This window comes from Chlorocebus sabaeus, chromosome 13 (assembly GCF_047675955.1).
Source record: "Chlorocebus sabaeus isolate Y175 chromosome 13, mChlSab1.0.hap1, whole genome shotgun sequence".
Classification (NCBI taxonomy): Eukaryota; Metazoa; Chordata; class Mammalia; order Primates; family Cercopithecidae; genus Chlorocebus; species Chlorocebus sabaeus.
The window spans coordinates 61521618-61541474 of record NC_132916.1 but is presented as its reverse complement, the minus strand read 5'-3'; the positions used below and the strand labels follow the sequence as shown (position 1 = coordinate 61541474).

The 19857-nt window shown below is 41.2% G+C and overlaps 1 protein-coding gene across 6 annotated transcripts in view; it reads left to right on the top strand.

The window, feature by feature from the left end:
- Positions 1-16073, top strand: part of IL20RA (interleukin 20 receptor subunit alpha) — a 45440-nt gene extending 29367 nt beyond the window's left edge. The window contains exons 3-8 of one of the 6 annotated variants that reach the window (XM_073022523.1): positions 4749-4930; positions 6694-6869; positions 7063-7173; positions 7440-7584; positions 11431-11570; positions 13824-16073. In XM_073022523.1, coding sequence (XP_072878624.1) covers positions 4749-4930; positions 6694-6869; positions 7063-7173; positions 7440-7584; positions 11431-11570; positions 13824-14621 — 1552 coding nt within the window. In that variant the 3' untranslated portion in view covers positions 14622-16073. The remainder of the gene's footprint in view (positions 1-4748; positions 4931-6693; positions 6870-7062; positions 7174-7439; positions 7585-11430; positions 11571-13823) is intronic. The other 5 variants (XM_008006891.3, XM_008006894.3, XM_073022524.1 and 2 more) reach the window with 5 other exon arrangements.
- The last annotated feature ends 3784 nt before the right edge of the window (positions 16074-19857 follow it).

Below are 19857 nucleotides of genomic sequence, written 5' to 3'. Positions count from 1 at the left end.
TGCCACAGAATGTCACAGATGGAGGAGCTGAAATAGAAATCAGGCACACAGGACATGTCCATTGTGGAGGCCCTGTCACAGCCAAGGGAGAAGCTGGGAGTGAGCCAGGGGCAGGAGGAAAGGGAGGCAGCACTGGCTGGGAGGCAGCCCAGGAAGGCTACAACATCAGCCTCCTGCAGCCCCAAACCTGAGGGCAGGCAGGTTTCCCAGGGAGCAAAGGGAATAATAGATTTGGTGAGAGGGTGTTTGATGGAAACAGAAGTTTAAAATTATGGAGAGCATTGGCCGGATGCAGTGGCTCTCACCTGTAACCCCAGCACCTTAGGAGGCTGAAAATGGTGGATCCCATGAGCTCACAAGTTTGAAACTAGCCTGGGCAACATGACAAAACCCCGTCTCTACAAAAAATATAAAAATCAGCCGGTCATGATGGTGCGTGCTTGTAGTCCCATCTACTTGGGAGGCTGGGGTGGCAGGACGGCTTGAGCTGGGAGCTGGAGGTTCCAGTGAGCTGAGATCATGCCACTGCTCTCCAGCCTGGGCAATAAAGCCAGGTCTTGTCTCAAACAAACAAACAAAAATTATGGAGAGCAAAAGCTCATTATCTGAGCCCTATTCTTATGTCCATTTGCCTGTTCAACAAACAGCTGGCCCCATTCAAACAGTAATAGTCCCACAGGAACTAGCATAGCACCTATTCATAATTACTGGAAGAAGGAAAGAGGAAAAAAGAATACAAGTTTCCAGAAAGCTTTGCTATGGAAGTAAGGAAGAATTAAAACACATAACAGTCCATAATTTTGTTAGAGTGCATAAACAACAGGATCTGTAAAGGTAAAACTCAAAGAAGAGAAAACAGTGAAAGAAGAGATTCAAAGACAACAGGAAGAACATGTCTTTTTAGGAAGTGTGCAGAGCTTAGGAAAATGCTGGAATATAAAAATACTATATCAAGATGAAAAACCTGTTAGAGCTAAGTGATAGTAATGATTGAACAGGTAATAAAGACTGTTTGGAACTGTGTGTCATAAATGTGTGGTATGTCTAGAAAAAAAATGGTAAAAACAATAGCAAGACACATCCTGGGGAAGTTATTGGACTTTAAGATAATTAAATGATTCACGGCCATTTTAGCAAAAGCAGAACTCAAGTTGGGAGAAAGGGAGAATTTCAATCTGGCAACACTCAATAGAATACATTTTCTGAGGAAAAGACAAGTGTGACCTAAGACTCTTACTAAGGTCAGTAGACTGGTGTTTGGAAGCGGGTGGGAACCCAGGAGATCACTTTTCTGAGACCTTCCTGGGGGATGAGGTAGAGCACTAACTAAAGATGACCTCCAGCTAACAGAGAGATAAAGACAAACCCAAAAGAAGAACTTAGTGGTGACAAAAAAAGACTAGTAGCATGCATTGAATTTATCTAAATATAGAACTAAGACTAAATAGTGATGGAAATGTAATTATAGAAGTTTCTTAGAAATAATCTGAATTTAAACAATAATATAAGATGGAAATGTGGGGGGACTATAAGTGTACTGATTTTCATAGCCAGAAGCCGTTAAATGTGATCTAAAATGACAATATTTTATTATTTTAATAATTAACCTCTCAATATTTTTCACAAACCATTTTCTTAATTTAAAAGCTCTTTTAGGAACAAATATCTCTTGTGGTGACAAACATTTGCACTTCTGCAGTTCCTTTAATTTCACGTCAGTTTCTTTTTTCTATCAAAGTTCAAGGCACACTGAATTGACTACTTTTATTAAAACCATATGTATGGTATAATCTAATTTTTGTCCATCTATTCTGCTATCATATCGTCCTTCTGTTTATACAGAAGCAAAATGAGATATCCAGAATCATACACACCAAATGTTCCAGGGTAATGGGTTTTAGGATGATTTGTTTCTCTTATGATTTTACTTTCTGAATTGTTTGATTGTTTGAATTTAAAAACATTACCATATTTTCAAAAAAGAATAAAGTCAGTTTTGTCTTTGAAAATAAAATTCATATCACTAAAACCAGTGAAAGACTTCAGCAGCGACTCACAGTGACCTCAAATCTAGAACCTCATTCTCATTTCCAAGGAGTTTCTCAGGAGCCAGTGTTAGAGGAAAGAAATTGCTTTGCAAAGGGAAAAGACTCACGAGCATGTCCTTGCCTCCTTATCCATTAGGTGGAGCAAAGAGCTTGCTCTGTCCTTTATGTTTTATGTGATTCAGAAAGGGATTTTTAAAAAATAGTCACTGCTCTATGTGAGCAGATCACTTAGATTGTGCAACTTTTAAAAATATGTGTTTAAAAAGAAGCTTGCCATGTTGGCGTTCTTACAAGCCTGTGCATGTGAAAGAGGGACAGGAATATAGGGCAGCATATTTCACTGCCAGAGGGCTCCAAGCTCAGCTCTGGAGTCAGACGGTCCCCAGTTCATAGCCAGGCTATGAACCTAGCTGGGAAGGTTACAGATTATACGTTTATACTTATGAGTGAAGTTTGTTTCCAAGATGAAACTTTAACAAAAGTTTAAATTCTATCCACCAAAACAATTAATGCAAAAAATAGAATGTAGCACTAAAAACAGAAGTTTTGGCATCAGGGAAGAATGGTTCAAATCCCAGGTATGCCTTTTACTAGTCATGTGAATTTGAGTGGATCCCTTAATCTTCCTGAGCCTCAGCTTCCTCATCTGTAAAATGGGATGAAAATAAGAGTACCTACCCCCTAGGGTTGTTATGATAATTCGATGAGATAAAGCTTATAAATCAGAGACCACTGAGGGCCCCACATGGCTATTTGCCGTGTGTGTGTCATTACTGGAGTATTTGCTGAGTGATTCTGGTCATCATTCATTTATTTTGCTGAAAATCTTGTAAAGAGCCTTTTCTCCTGCATCAGCATTGTCATGGGAAGCTCCCTTGCCTTTGGCAGAGTGAGGAAGTTTGAGGAGGGAGAAGGGAGGGGTCGCATAGGCAATGGCAATAGTCTTCAACCACAACTCAAGACTCTTTGATGATTCATGAAATGAATGCTGAGGGACATTATTTTTGATGGAAAGGAATGGAATGGTGTGGAATGGAGTGGAATGAAAAATAACTGCAAGGCCTGTGGTAAAGTTTAAATATTTTCTTGCACAATTTTTGTTTTAATATGTTAGTTTTATATTTTGTGAGCTGAATCAAAATGTAAAATGTATTTTTCCCCCGTGGATCATGGTCAAAAAAAAATTGAAAGCCCCTAAGTAACAGTGATCACTTGGATGGAGAAGTTGATCAGTAAGATCTGACTATATTTCTGATGTCTTTTGGTAGGTATGGTACTTAGGAAATGGGAAACACCTACTTTCAGAAATCTGTTGCCATATTCTGAAAAGAGAAAATATCCTTAAGCTTTGGCAATACATGGACATATCCTCTTTCTCAAGACACACTCTTCCCTTGACCTTTATGATATGTTTTTTTCTCATCCCTCTTTAGTTGCTATTTCCAGGCTTCTTTCTGTCCAGCCTTTAAATCTTGATGCTCCTGAAATTTTATCCTAGACTTTGTTTTGTCTCCGTGGATCATTCATTCATCCTTGTGCCTTCAATGAGCAGTTTGATGATATTGACTCCAAAATCCCTACCTCCCACTCACATGTCTCTCCTGAGACCCATTGCCCGCTGGACATTAGCACTGGGATATCTGTTACATACTCAGGCTCAAGGCATCGAAAGTGAACGTGTTTTCTTTCCCTTCTGCTCTGCTTCCCCATCCATTTCCCAAATCTGCTCTGTCTCAGTGCTCTTTATCGTAGTAAATATCACCACCATTCCACCCATCTGCCCTAGACAGAAAGAGACGGCATCCTTAATACCTTCATTTCCCTAATCTGTCACATGTTTTCTATCACCAAGTCCTGTCTCCTGATATTTCTTGCTTTTGTCCTGTCCTTATTCATCCTACTGCCCCATCCTTGTCCAAGTGACCTACATCTTCCCCTGGACCACTGCAGTGTCCTCTCAGCTGCTCCCTAGGCTGCCATGTGTAACCCATCACCTTTCCCACGCTGCCTCCCCTGTCCCTTTCACTGGCTTATCACATGTTACCTGAACTCTATACTTCAGTCTCTCCCACCTGAAAAGGGCTAAAAATATTGCCACCTCCCTATTTGCTATGGGGGTTGTGTTTTTAATAAAGAAAAGAAAAATCAATATGACCAACCTAGTCAATATTATCATCCTCATTATAATTATCAAAAATGCAGATTTCTGTATGCACTCCAGCCTCATGTATTTTCCCTAGAATCATTGATGCTTAGATTTTTATATGCACTGAGAACGTCGAAGTAATTTTTCTTCCAAGAAAAAAAATGACGAACTGTTCTTCAGACAATCCATCAAACTGACCTTGTATACACAGTAGACTAAAAACCTACATAAATAATTACTAGAAGAATTGATCACACAATATGTAAAAATTTCACTGTAGCCAAAGAATAACAATAAAATATATGCGTTCAAAATATACTATCCACATTATAATTCACAGAAGGAAAGGTGATTACAGAAACTCTGACTCATGTTCCTGACAGCTAATGAAAAAAATTGCCCACAGCAAAAGTGGATTCTTTTTTATCTCGATGACAGGCACCTTTGTTGTTCTGAAGAGAAGGTCGTCAGTTCCATTCAGTTTTATAAAATGACTACATTTTTTATTGTAAAGTATAGAGGGCACCTCATTATTAATTCAGCTTCTTTCTTAGCAGATATGGGCAAAAGAAATGGCTGAATAAATCAGAATGCAGAAATATCAATAGAACCTACTGTGATCTTTCTGCTGAAACTTCTGACTACGAGCACCAGTATTATGCCAAAGTTAAGGCCATTTGGGGAACAAACTGTTCCAAATGGGCTGAAAGTGGACGGTTCTATCCTTTTTTAGAAAGTAAGTAATGCCATTATTGCAATGGTCAGTTAAACATGTATTAATATCAGGTTTAACAGTCTCAGCCTCATAGACAGCCTTGCCCAGAGGAAGGTGCTCTGCTTGGCTCCATTCTGGACCACTGGATTGAGTGAGCAGTACAATGTCCTTAACCTTGCTGGCTCTGAGTCTCACCTTTATTGGTTGGTTGATTGATTGATTGATTGATTGACTGACTTTGGACACAGGGCCTCATTATGTTGCCAGGCTGGTCTCAAACTCCTGGGCTCATGCTATCTTCCCACCTCAGCTTCTCAAAGTGTTAGGGTTACAGGCATGGGCCACTACACCCAGCCTGAGTCTCATCTTTAGAGTGAAAAGTTTAGCCAAGTGGTCTCTAAGATCTCTCCCAGATCCAAAATTGATACTAAATGACAATGATATTAAATTTTGACTTTGTCTTACTACTTAGTGGAAGCTACTTAGTGGAAGTTTGTTTGAGGAACAAAACGACTTTATTTAATGTGGGTTTATGGACTATTAATGTCTCCACAAGATTGATTAAAGATTGTCGTGATTATCCAACTATGCTTCTTCTTGTATGAACTTGGTAGTGTGATGATATAATTTCCAAGTGTAACTCAGAATTAAGGCAACTTCTTCCTGGTATTTACTTTTATAATGTTGCCATCCCCTGACCTATGGCTGACTCAGTCATGAAGGACCCACTCAGGGCTGCCATAATGAGCTCTGCAAGCACTCTGTAAGTGCGGGAGCCCTTCCGGATCAGAGGCCAGAAAACTACCCTTGGGACAAATCCAGCAACCCCCTTTCTCTTTTTCTACAGGCGAAGAGTTAAGAATGGTATTTACATTTTTAAATAGTTTCTAAAAATCCAAGGAATATTTTGTGACATTGGAAAAGTAAAGGAAATTGAAATATTGATGTCTATTCATAAAGTTGTATTGGGACACAACCCACACTCATTTGTTTACATAGTTACCTTAGACTGCTTTTGTGTTACAACAAGAATGGAGTAGTGCAACAGAGATCATATGGCCTGCTGTGCCTGAAATACTTACTGTCCAGACCTTTAGGATAAAAGTCACCTGGTCTCTGTTCTAGATCATTCTAATCACATCTCTGATTTTCCACTTATCAAATCATGTTGTCATTTATCACCAACTTTTCAAGTCACATAAATGTTACAAAGAGTTTTGATTGTATTAACCATCTACTGTTTATGCATGTGACTAAGGAAATAGAACACTTTAATTTGCTGTTCTAACATTGGATCAGGCTTGTGAAATGGTTTCAAGATTTGCATAACTCAGGCCCACCTTTGTACGTTTTGAGGCATCTCCTGTAAGAAGGTGTCTTTTAAGGCTGAGCGCGGTGGCTCACACCTATAATCCCAACACTTTGGGAGGCCGAGGTGGACAGATCACAAGATCAGGAGTTCGAGACCAGCCTGGCCAACATGATGAAACCCCGTCTCTACTAAAAATATAAAAATTAGCTGGGCATGGTGGTGGGCACCTGTAATCCCAGCTACTTGGGAGACTGAGGCAGAAGCATCACTTGAACGCAGGAGGCGGAGGTTGCAGTGAGCCAAGATCGCACCATTGCACTCCAGCCTGGGTGATAGGGAAAGGACTCCATCTCAAAAAAAAAAAGAAAGAAAGAAAGTATTTTAGAGCCTCGATCCAAGTAGGATTATATCGTAGCTTTATCTAAGGTAATTTTTCATCTGAACATAATACCCTCTTTCTTCCCACTTTAAGCACAAATTGGCCCACCAGAGGTGGCACTGACTACAGATGAGAAGTCCATTTCTGTTGTTCTAACAGCTCCAGAGAAGTGGAAGAGAAATCCAGAAGACCTTTCTGTTTCCATGCAACAAATATACTCCAATCTAAAGTATAATGTGTCTGTGTCGAATACTAAATCAAATAGAACGGTAAGCCTGAAATGGAATGGGGCATATGTTCATGAACCCCTCTGTAGCTAATGTGGGAACAAACAACCCTGATGCCTTGATTCTCTGCGTGTGAATCTGGGAAGTCATGATATTCAAAAGATAGGCTGCACAAAATACAGTTTAAACCTTTATACAGAAATTTTACAGAACTAACTTCAGATCTTCTTTACAGAAACTCTGTCGACAGGATATGGTGTTGTTATTGGAGTGTAGAGAGATTGTACACTTGACTTTGATGGAGAGCTTTCACTTGCACAGTCTTTCTCCAAGAAGAAAAAATAATGTGAGCAGGACCCAGGACAGTGAATAAGAACGCTATCCGTGTGTTGTTTAGAATCCTTCCCAGCATTGGTCCAGTTCCTGACCATGCTCTGCTGCGCTGAAGGAAGAGAGTATATTGAAACTGTTGATGGAAAAAAAAAAAACAGCTTATACTGATAGTAAAGGATTAAATGGTGGCTTGGACTTTTATTTCCTTCTAGAGTTATTTGTCTGGGGTGGTCCCAGAAATGTCTGGCTCTAACCAGTGTCTGCAATTCCCTATCCTAGTGGTCCCAGTGTGTGACCAACCACACGCTGGTGCTCACCTGGCTGGAGCCAAACACTCTTTACTGCGTCCACGTGGAGTCCTTCGTCCCAGGGCCCCCTCGCCGTGCTCAGCCGTCTGAGAAGCAGTGTGCCAGGACTTTGAAAGGTAAGCTTTTAAAAATCTTTGCTAGTCGAGGAAGGAGATCTGCTAAAACTAGAAGTCGGTATGATGGTTTAGACAAAGTGTTGACATATTTGTGTCTAACAGAAACAGGTTGAGGCAAAGGCAGAAACAGCTACCACCAGAAATGCATGGAGCAGCCTGAGGCTCTGCCACTGAGCTTGGCCAGTGTTCGGAAGTGTTCTCACCCCCTCGGAGAACTCAAACAGGTCCCGTGTCCACTGCCAGCAATCTTCCCATGGTCCCTCGTCCACCTGCCTTGTGAAATAACAATGAGGCACTTTTACACATGCCTTGTTTCTTCTTTAAAATCATAATCAGGCTGGGCATGGTGGCCCACACCTGAAATCTCAGCACTTTAGGAGGCCAAGGAGGAAGGATGGCTTGAACCCAGGAGTTTAAGACCAGCCTGGGCAACATAGTGAGATCTCATCTCTACAAAAAATAAAGTCAACTAGGCATGGTAGTGCATGCCTGTAGTCCTAGCTACTCAGGAGGCTGAGGTGGGAGGATCACCTGAGCCCAGGAGAGGCTGCAGCGAGCCATGGGTGCACCACTGCACTCCAGCTTGGGCAACAGAGTGAGATCTTGTCTCAAAAAATAAAAAATAAAAAATAACCACTCTGATCAATAGAAGTTCTGTGGTCTTCAAGAACATCAGATAATTTTATTGCTAGAAACAAAGTGTTATTCTGAAACCACTGTAAAGGAGAATGTATTTTTTACTTTCCCTGGGGAATACTAATTATAGGTGCTTCCAGTTGTGTTCAAGTGCCACTAATTGTCTGAGTGAGGGTCTGGGATCGCAAATCAGTGATCACTTCCTTGTCCTTACAGTTGCTTCTCTCTGTTTCCTTTTATTTATCTCCTGCTCACATTTTCTACACTGGGCTGCCAGGAAACCGTGGTTAGAGATACCCGTTCCTATGTGGAGACATAGAGTTGTGAGCTTGGCATTCGTTTAATTTTTCCGCCTTCAGAGTGAGAGGAACTTGAACTCAAAACTTGAAAATTCAAAGAAAAATAAATCCTAAAGTTTGCCTGCGTCGAAGGACTCATCATCCATTATTCCTCCACTTCTTTTCCAAACAGCTGGGCTAGACACAGAAGCCCATGACCTCCACCCCACACCTTGGCTGTATCACCAGCCATGAATAGGAATCCATAACCCCTGCTTTCCTCTTCCCTCACTCCTCCCACCTTTCACGATGAAACTGTCCCAGAGTAAAGAAAGGGAACTTTGTGAGTACATATGAAAAGTGCAAGGCTTTACCCTTGACTCTGTCTTTATCATAGTTTATCATAGCTTTTCTTTTACAATGAAGGAGTCTCTACCATATATCAAATGAAACTAAAATGCCAAGCAAAACAAAGCCTATTGAAGAAATCATAATTGTATTTGGGAGAAGTGCTCTCTTTACTAACACCTTGATCAGTGCCAGCTGCTGGGAATGAATTTCCAGTAGAAATCATTAACACAATTGGAGCAAAAGCAATAAAATGCAGATTGAATTCAAAACTTCTCGGTAAGAAGATGAAGCTCACTTTCTCACTAATATGAAAAAAGTGGCCAAGTGCAGTGGTTCACGCCTATAATACCAGCACTTTGGGAGGCCGAGGCAGGAGGATTACTTGAGCCCAGGAGTTTGAGACCAGTCTGGGCAACATGGTGAAACCCCATCTCTACTAAAAATACAAAAATTAGCCAGGCATGGTGGCACACACCTTTAGTCCAAGCTACTTGGGAAGCTGAGATGGGAGGATCACTTGGGGAAGTGGAGGCTACAGTGAGCCGTGATTGTGCCACTGCACTCCAGCCTGGGCAACAGAGTGAAACCCTGTCTCAAAAAGAAAAAAAAAGAAAAATTAACGGAATAACTAGGCTCTATTTCTGGTTCTGAACCCCTGCTATCCCAGCTGTTAGATCACCAGAGATATCTTTCGAACACACTGGTGTGAGGACCTGCTTTCTGAATAATCAGTATTACCTCTATTGGAACTATTTTTTAAAACATATTTCTGCTCTCTAGTCCCCCATCCCTAAAATACAGATACAGTTTATTAGGTTTGTTGTAGTAAACATGGATTAGTGTATACTAAATGCTGTCAGTCATTGTTATGACTCTTTTCAATTAGGACAGGCTCAATCCAGGGACCAGGGATTGTATTAAGAGGGTTGGACTGAGTTATAGGCTGCAAGCAGGGCAGGTGGAGTTCTGACACCCGCAGCATCAGCACTGCTGCACTGGCACGTCTCTGTGCGGAAGCTGGTGGTGAATGTGCTCCTTGGGAATTATGCAGGGTAACAGGCCCACATGCGGGACTTCTCCCACCGGCTCTTGTTGACCACCCTCATCAGCCATGACACATCTGTTTCCAGGCTTTCAACTGGACAGTTAACCAGGTAGTGACTTTGCTGCTTTCTCTTGGACCCAAGCATCAAGAGCATCCAACATTCTCCTGGATTAGGATGCTCCGGTCACACTGCTGCTGGTTTTGTTAGTGTGTAAGGAGCACACTCGGACTTTTGTCATTTGTGCTGAAGCTGCTCTTTTTCCTACAGCTGTATCAGTCAGGATTCTCCAGAGAAACAGAACCAATAGAATCCATATAGATGCATATATCGATATATTTATTTGTTTAGAAATATTGATTTATTTTAAGGCATTGACTCACACGATTGTGGAGGCCGGCAAGTCCGAATTTGTAGCATAGGCAGGCTGGAGACCCACGGAAGAGTTGATGTTTGCAGTTCGCACCCAAAGGTAGTCTGCTGGCAGAATTCCCTGTTCCTTTGGGTCGTCAAGACATTTTTTATTAAAGTCTTCAGTTGATTGGATGAGGCCCACCCACATTATAGATGGTAATCTGCTTTACTCAAAAACCTACTGATTGAAATGTTAGTCTCCCAAAAATAAAAAAAGAGTAAAAAAAAATAAACCTTCACAGAAAGCTCTAGAATAATGTTTAGCCAAATATCTGAGTACTGTGGCCTAGCCAACTAGACATGTAAAATATACCATCACAACTTCCAAGTGTACCACAGTGGCTTAACAAGTATGAGTTAGTCACAATGAGCTCTAGTCATCAGCTATATGGCCTGATCAATGGTGTGGGCCAGCACTTTTATTAAAACTTTTATTAAAACAATTTCCCAGGTATTGTCATTCCTCTGCAGACTTTTACTCATCATGAGCCTACAGCACAGCAGGCCCAGGAAGGGAGTTAACTGCCATTCTCACTGTACCCTGTCCAGTCACCTCCCTAGACACATCCCCAGGCTCCAGCCCTACCCAGAAAGTCCAGTCAAGCAGTGCAAGAACGGTTCTGCTACTCACATAAAAGGTGGCACCGTGCATTCATGTCCTTCAGTGAACATGCAGAAAGATTGAGTCAAACATGTGGCGTGGAAAAGTGGAGCAATTCAATGGGATCTTCACTGGAGGGTTTTGTTGTTTGTTCGAAGTTCTGTGAGTCACTTGAATATCAAATACACTTACTTTCAAATATAGAAACCTGCATGAATCTCATAGCCAGATATATGATGGTGGAATATGTGCTGACTTGGATGATTGATGTATTCTTAAACATTTGAGGTGTGTTCAGATGATTCCTTCAGACCATCTCTTGTCAGGGAGAGTAAGAATTCTGAGACCGCTTATAACATTTAGCTTAAGCTTCTCAACGTAGAGGTGAGAAAACTGAGTTCCCAAATGCAAGTGATCTGCCCAGAAGCCATTTAACGATGTCAGTTTTTCCCATCACATCAAATCACAACTATCTAATCCCTTCCCCCTACTTCCCACCTTTTTTTTTTTTTTTTTTTAACAGATCAATCATCAGAGTTCAAAGCTAAAGTCATCTTCTGGTATGTTCTGCCTGTATCCGTTACTGTGTTTCTTTTTTCTGTGATGGGCTATTCCATCTATCGATATATCCACGTCGGCAAAGAGAAACACCCAGCAAATTTGGTGAGTGCTTAGTGTGGCAGGGATCTTTATTATCATAGTACACCTCCAGGAGGACAGAAGAGGAGGTACTAGAGCAGATTGAGTTCCCTTTAAGGGCAGAGTGAAATTAAAGTTAAATAGCTGGTGAATTAAAAAACACTGTCTGGGCTGGGCATGGTGGCTCATGCCTGTAATCCCAACACTATGGGAGGCTGAGGCAGTTGGATCACTTGAGGTTAGGAGTTCAAGACCAGCCTGGTCAACAGCATGAAACCCCATCTCTACTAAAAATGCAAAAATTAGCTAGGTGTGGTGGTGCGTGACTGTAATCCCAGCTACTCGGGAGGCTGAGACAGGAGAGTCACTTGAACCTGGGAGGCCAAGATTGCGGTGAGGCAAGAGTGCGCCACTGCACTCCAGCCTGAGTGACAATGGGACTGTCTCAAAAAAAAAAAAAAAAAACCTGCTTTCTGGATTAGCTCACTTACAGAATCTTTTTCCTTAGCTTTGAAAAGATTTTCTATTTAATGACCAAATTTTACAAGGTCCCATAGATAAGTTCAGTCATGATCCCTGCCCTGCCCTTCTAGAAGTTCAAGCCCAGTTGGGGACTAGAATTTCAAAATAATACGTGAAGGCTAAGATGAGAGCAGGCACTGGGAACTCGGGGGGTACAAGGAGAGCCCTGAAACCCTACGCAGGAACTCAGCTCTCATGCCAGGGCTTGGCTATGAGAGGTGAGTAGGAGTTAGGATCCGTAGTGCAGGCAGAAGAAACAGCAAGGTGGATGTGTGGAAACTGCATGACATTCGTAAACCAGGAGGCTCCAGATGAGGAGCTAGAGAAGAAGACGAGACTGGAGAGTGGGCGGTGGGTCCAAGTAAGGGGAGAACTGAGGTGCTGTTCTAAGGAGCTCAGCCTCATTCTACCGGCAAAGAGAAATCTCCATAGGGTTTTAGGTTAGGAGCATCATAGTCAGTATCAAGGTTTAGATCCAACCAGATATTAGTTCCAGGACAACTTGGAGCCGAGTAAGACTAGAAACAAGAAAAGCACCTAGGGAACTAGCTTTGTCCAGGGGAGAGAAGATTCAAGTCTAACAAGCCAGAGTGGGATATCAGGTTAGAGAGAAAGACGTGGAATGGAAACACACTTAGGAGGAACGTGGCCAGGACTTAATCCTTCACAGTAAGAAGCAGCAAGAAAGAAGAAAGAATTAAACCCACAGAGGTGGGACCATGTGCTGAAGGGTTCTGAAGGGCTGAGCATATTTTTAACAATCAGAACCATTTTCTTGGAAACTATTAAAAGATGTGTTCCCATGTACATGATAACATAACTTGGTTCCTGTTAGTTCCGTTTATAAGTTTTCCTATGATTCTACCTGCCTTCAGGTTTCAGAGTTGGCTTCCTAATGGCATTGGGAGACCCTTTCTGGAAGGAACATTCACAGGAGAATTGACCACCTGTGATTTTTTAGAAACTTAAAATGTTGTAAAAGAATGAGGCTGAAGGTTCTGTTTTGTAAAGTTAAGTGAAATCACATGGTAGAGTGACAATGAGGATTGTAACTCATGCTCTCTTAGAAAACAGGTATCTTTCACGGTACCCACAGCAATAATTTAATCTCGTCTGAGCTTCCCTGACATGATTTGGAGTTTCTCTGTCTACCATAAACTGGCAGATGAGTTTCCTTTTTTGGCCCTATTATAGCATGATAAGAATGGTATAAGGGGTAAAAACCATCCCTGCTCATATATTTCCCTCCCTTTCTACATCCAGTTCTCATGCCTGTCCGCATTTCAAATATATCCAAAAACAGAGCAGGTCACCCAGGTAACCACAGCTTATTAACAAGTACATAGCAAACTATAAATAAAACAATGTCACAAACTCTGCCACATTCAGTCTTTGCTACTCTTCATGTGGCTAAGATTCTGACTTGACAGAATGTGAAAAAGGTCAAGAAATGAAGAACTCCCCTGCCGGTTACAAGAGGCGGCACCAACGCCCCAGCCCCAGCCCTGGACTGGAGAAATACGCACCCAGTGAACCACTTCTCACTTCCATGTATCTTCTGTGTGTCTTGGGTCTCTTGCCTGCCAGTGAGTGAGGTTTTCTGTATATTGCAAGCATAACTTTCATTTACATGAGTTGGTAAGAGTAGGTCGTAGGTCTTTAAAACTATCTGGTGACAAGATATTCTACCTAACAGCTGTTTCTAATGTCTCTCTAAAGTGAAAAGGTGAAAACCATTCTCTTTTCTCGTTATAGATTTTGATTTATGGAAATGAATTTGACAAAAGATTCTTTGTGCCTGCTGAAAAAATCGTGATTAACTTTATCACCCTCAATATCTCGGATGATTCTAAAATTTCTCATCAGGATATGAGTTTACTGGGAAAAAGCAGTGATGTATCCAGCCTTAATGATCCTCAGCCCAGGGGGAACCTGAAGCCCCCTCAGGAGGAAGAGGAGGTGAAACATTTAGGGTACGCTTCGCATTTGATGGAAATTTTTTGTGATTCTGAAGAAAACGCAGAAGGTACTTCCCTCACCCAGCAAGAGTCCCTCAGCAGAACAATACCGCCAGATAAAACAGTCATTGAATATGAATATGATGTCAGAACCACTGACATTGGTGCAGGGCCTGAAGAGCAGGAGCTCAGGTTGCAGGAGGAGGTGTCCACACAAGGAACATTATTGGAGTCACAGGCAGCGTTGGCACTCTTGGGCCCACAAACGTTACAGTACTCATACACCCCTCAGCTCCAAGACTTAGACCCCCTGACGCGGGAGCACACAGACTCAGAGGAGGGGCCAGAGGAAGAGCCATTGACGACCCTGGTCGACTGGGACCCCCAAACTGGCAGGCTGTGTATTCCTTCGCTGTCCAGCTTCGACCAGGATTCAGAGGGCTGCGAGCCTTCTGAGGGGGATGGACTCGGGGAGGAGGGTCTTCTGTCTAGGCTCTATGAGGAGCCAGCTCCAGACAGGCCACCAGGAGAAAATGAAACCTATCTCATGCAATTCATGGAGGAATGGGGGTTATATGTGCAGATGGAAAACTGATGCCAACACTTCCTTTTGCCAGACCCCTACTGTGCAGACAAGTGATTCACCCCTTTGATCCCAGCCATAAAGTACCTGGGATAAAAGAAGTTTTTTCCAGTTTGTCAGTGTCTGTGAGAATTACTTATTTCTTTTCTCTATTCTCATAGCACGGGTCTGATTGGTTCATGCACACAGGTCTCTTAACGATGGTGGTGGGTGCCTAGAGTGCAGGGGCTGGCCGGTGGTTCTATGCAGAGAAAGCAGTCAATAAATGTTTGCCAGACTGGGTGCAGAATTTATTCACGTGGGTATACTCTGGCCTCTTTGTTCATTATTTTCGAACAAGCACACTTGTACAGTTATTTTCTGAGTACTTCCCATGTGTACATAGCACTGTAAAAAATATTTTCCAAAGATCATTCATTTTATAAATACCACTTTTTCAGATTGGGTTTATTGCAAGCAGGAGGAGACACTTAAAACATGCACATATACCAGGTTGGTGGTAAGTTGGTCACATCTGAAAACCTCAACTATTTAATCATCATGATTCATATTTTGAGTGAATACATCAGGCACAGACCTTCATGATGTCACACACTCTTGGCTACTTTAAGAGGCCATCTTTAACACTTCATGAGTAGTTCTGGAGTATAAACATAAATGAGTATTCTTTGTAGTCAGAAAAGTGTCCTCTCAATAATTTAGTAGGGGCTTATTGTAAAGCACTGTGTTACTATTATAATATTAAACATTAGAGTAGGCAGTGGTTCAAAGACTCTTTGGAATGTCTATGAATGAATATCCTCTATTCTTATAATATTAAAACCCATAAGTAAATATAGGACATGCAAGAGAAATAAGTTAAATGACTATGTAAGGGAGCGTTTATTAAAATTTGACAAAATTTACTGTGGGAACTAAACTATGCCATAAAACAATAGCTTTCTAGCTCAATTCCAACAACTGTTCCCATCTCCTTTACCACTTGTTAAGAAAATTAAATTCTTCAGTCACACTGCTTTGAAATGGACAAAATCTATTAAGTTGAACCCTATATAATTGTTGATATTTTGCTTTTAATCTGACAAGCAGTAACTTCATATGGTTTGCCTTAATATATATTTGTTTTAATCATGAACTCATAATCCATTGATGCTCTTTCAAGAAAACAGATATCACCCATATTTCCTTATTGATATTTTTGGTACAGGCAGACAACCCTGGTAGGAGAGATGGATTCTGGGGTCATGACCTTTTGTGATTGCCCACAAATGCAAACAGTTTCAGATCTAATGGTTTAATTTAGAGAGTAATTATATTAAGCAGAGTGTTCTGTTATTCTCAATCTTTATGGAAACGATTCTGCTGGTTTTGAAGAACAGATGTATTACACTAACTGTAAAAGTAGTTCAAGAGTGAGAATGAATTGTTATTAAGAGCAAAAGAAAAATAAAGTGATTGATGATAGTTCTGCTTATTAATTCCATTCACAAAATATTTTCTAAGCACCTAATATGTCCTTCAGTGTCCTCATCTGTGCAATAGAAATAAGAGCTGCCTTAGGGCTGTTTTGAGGATGAAGAGAGTTGGACTATAGAAGGTATTTAGACCTGTGCTGGGCACATAGTGAGTGCTCCCTAAGTGTCTGCCATCATCATCATTAACTGCCAGGTCCCATTACTAACTGCCAGAAAGAAACGCCATTTAGACATACAACTATAGTGATTCAAAGGCAGACCTTGTCTAACTCTGTTTTTCTTACCGGAGAGTAAATAGTAATTTGTTTCCTACTTTGTGCCCTCAGATTGAAATCCTTCAGTGGTTCAGCCACATTATCTGACTTTGTAAAAGGGGAATGTAATTCTGAGTTGCTTTTACATCTCTTGTTATTCCAAGCATGTCAGAAATATTGAGCGTTCTCTAATTTTGCTGCTTCAGTTCTTTGCAACATATGTATATATTGAATCTATATAGATATACACACACGTTCAAACATGAGCATACAGTATATATTTCTCATGGGGGTGGTGACATCTTCTTAGATGCGGTATATCTGTGTGGGAGGCAGCTGTCATGCGTCCTGTTCCTTCTGTGGCCAGGCCTCACCATCTCCAAGAAGCCACCCTCTGGTCTGCTTCAGATTCCATCTCTATGCCTGAGGTTCAGGCGGAGCTGAGAAGTTGAAGTTTCAGAGTCCGACAAGTACAGTTGGCCCTCTGTATCTATGGGTTCAGCATCCATGGATTCAACCAATAGCAAATCAAACATTCATTAAAAAAGAAATCCACAAAATTCCAAAAAGTGAACATTGAATTTGCATCACACTGAGTGCTACATTGAATGCACTTAAATGAAGTGATGTCTAGGCCTGTTGGGCATTACAAGCAATCTAGAGATGATGGAAAGTATACGGGAGAATGTGTGTGGGTTATCTACACCATTTTTTACCATGAAGTTGAGCATCTGTGGATTTTTGGTATCCTCGGGGTTCCTGGAACCAATCCCCAACAAATACCAAGGGGAAGCTATACTGTTCATCCTATCCCTGGTTATTCCCAGGATTTTATATACCACTTGCACATTAGTTAAGTTTTCCTTATCTAATAGAAATAAAAAACATCTATTAGCAGCTCCATTTCCACACCCCATCAATCCTAAACAACTGGTGAACGAAAATACCACCGCTACAAAGTGAGTGAAACGTAGCGCCACATCTTCCTCTCAAGAAGGAAGTGAGGGAAGTGAACTTGTCACTGGAGCCCATAACATGGGAAAGATCTGGTGCCCCCTGCCCCCATGCTGAGCCCAACTGGAAGGAAGTCAGTGCAGAGAAAAACTATTTGTACAGCCCAGAACACAAGACTGCCAGCTTGGTAAATCTAATGAGAACATTAAACAGAGGATTGGTTGTCATGGATGGGTACCCCTGGGTCATTAATCAAGTTATTTCTGGCCCACACATTACCACCCCCACATCTTGCAGATTAATTTTTGCTAAATTATCTTAGAAGAACATTATTTCCTTTTTAATTCCCCTCATTATATCTTCCATAAACCTTCTATCTACAGATATTTTTCAAAGATTTTGCTCAAAAGCATGTACCCATAATTTTAAAAATAAATAGTGCTGTGGTTATGGATATTTTAATAATAGCTTTTATTTTTATTATAGAAGACATATATTACGATATATGTACACATACTCATTGTAGAATAACTAGAAATAAATGGGGGAAGAAAGAAAAATTACCCGTAATACTCTCACCCAGATTTAACCACCATAAACATATTTGAATAGAGAAATGATTCTCAACTGAAGGAAGTTTTGTCCCCAAACTTTGGGGCAAGGCCAGGAATAAATACTGCTAAACATCCTACCATAACAAAGTGTTATCCAGCCCAAAATGCCAATAGTGCCTCACTTCATAAACCTTGGTGCAGGACTTTCTGGACATTTTCATTGCATGTATGCAAATATTTTTGCCAAAAGTGGGGATTAGATTGGATTAGTTTATAACTTGTTCCTTTCACTTAAAGATATGTAACTATCTGATTTTAACTACAGATTAAGTTTATAATGCACCAACCTTATTCAAGCTAGAACATTTGAAACAACAGATTGGGAATTATTTTTTCCAAACATAATGCTTTAAAACAGTTTTAGACCAGGCATGGTGGCTTCCGCCTGTAATCCCGACACTTTGGGAGACTGAGGTGGGCGGATCACTTGAGGTCAGGAGTTTGAGGTCAGCCTGGCCAACATGGTGAAACCCCGTCTGTACTAAAAATACAAAAATTAGCCAGGCGTGGTGGCATGTACCTAGAATCCCAGCTACTCAGGAGGCTGAGGCGGGAGAATCACTTGAACCTAGGAGGCAGAGGTTTCAGTGAGCCAAGATGGCACCACTGCACTCCAGCTGGGGCAACAGAGCAAGACTCCATCTCAAATAAAATAAAATAAAAATGAAAATAAAATAGATTTAGCCAAGCAGCAACCAGAAATACTGTTAAGTCCTTTAAGGATAGCTGAACCTCTCAAAAACACTATTTCCTGAAAATTACTACCTCTCCAAACTGGCTGGATGACTATTCTGGTCATGTATCGTCCCTTATTGGAGTTAGACTCTCTGTGCTTAGTTCCTACTACCACTTCTCCCAAGCCTTGGGTCTTCAGTGACATCTGCTTGAAGGCAGCCTTGGCCATGCAGGCCATTACTTTGACCATCTCAGCAGGACTGATGTTCCTCCAGCCTCCTTGGCCTGTTTGGTGGCTGCAAAACTTCAGTCCTACTAGTTTTAATCTTTAATAAATTTTCCCCTTGGTTTTCACTTCTAGTTTTCATGCCAGTGAGTTTAGGTTCTTTCAGCATCGCTACATGCAAGACTCCCTTGAGGGAGGGGATGAGGGCTGCTGTGTGAGGCTGTTTGACAGTGCTTTCTGTTGTGCTTTCTGTTGTGCTTTCTGTTGTGCTTTCTGTTGTCCTTGTGTTGATGGGTGGAGGCTCCTTCTGTCCCAAGGAACTGAAGCTCGGGCTCTTTGCTACAACTGGAAGCAGATGAGGCATTTTCTCCCTTACTCTCCCCAACAGATCTCTTTAGATTTCTCAATCTGTCATTTTCTGGATTAGGTGGTATTCAGAGGCTTTCCACCAACTCAGAAGATAGACATATGGCTCATGTTTATGTTTTCATGCACAGGCCACTGAGACAGATGAGCACTGATGGGGATAAGCACCATTGGTCATTTGCCTGTCCCTGGAACTCATTTTGAGGGGCATATGAATTAGATACTGCTCTTAAAGGTCTCATACAGTTAAAATTATTTACATATTATTCTTTCTTCTCAGGCAAGTGCATTCTTTCCCATTCTGAAATTGATTTGAAATGCAAAAACATCAGGATATTTGATATGAGAGGAAAATTTAAAAATGACAGAGATTTTAACCCCAAGCCCCCAAAAAGGAGATGTGGCGTATTGGATCGCTATTAAATTTGTTGACTTTTTGCTTTAAAAAGAATTTGCCAGCATTTGATTAACAAAGGATATATGGACAAATGGAAACACACCTTAGAACTTTTCAAATTGACTGATTGAGGGATTGATAAGCCAAAGAAGAATCAGTATGGTGTATTGATTGCAAGGATAGACTCTTGAAGCCGAGATGCTTGGTGTCTGTAGCTTTCTAGGTTTGTCACCTCAGGCAACTTAACCTCTTTGGTCTAAATTCCCTCATCAGCGAAATGAGGATAA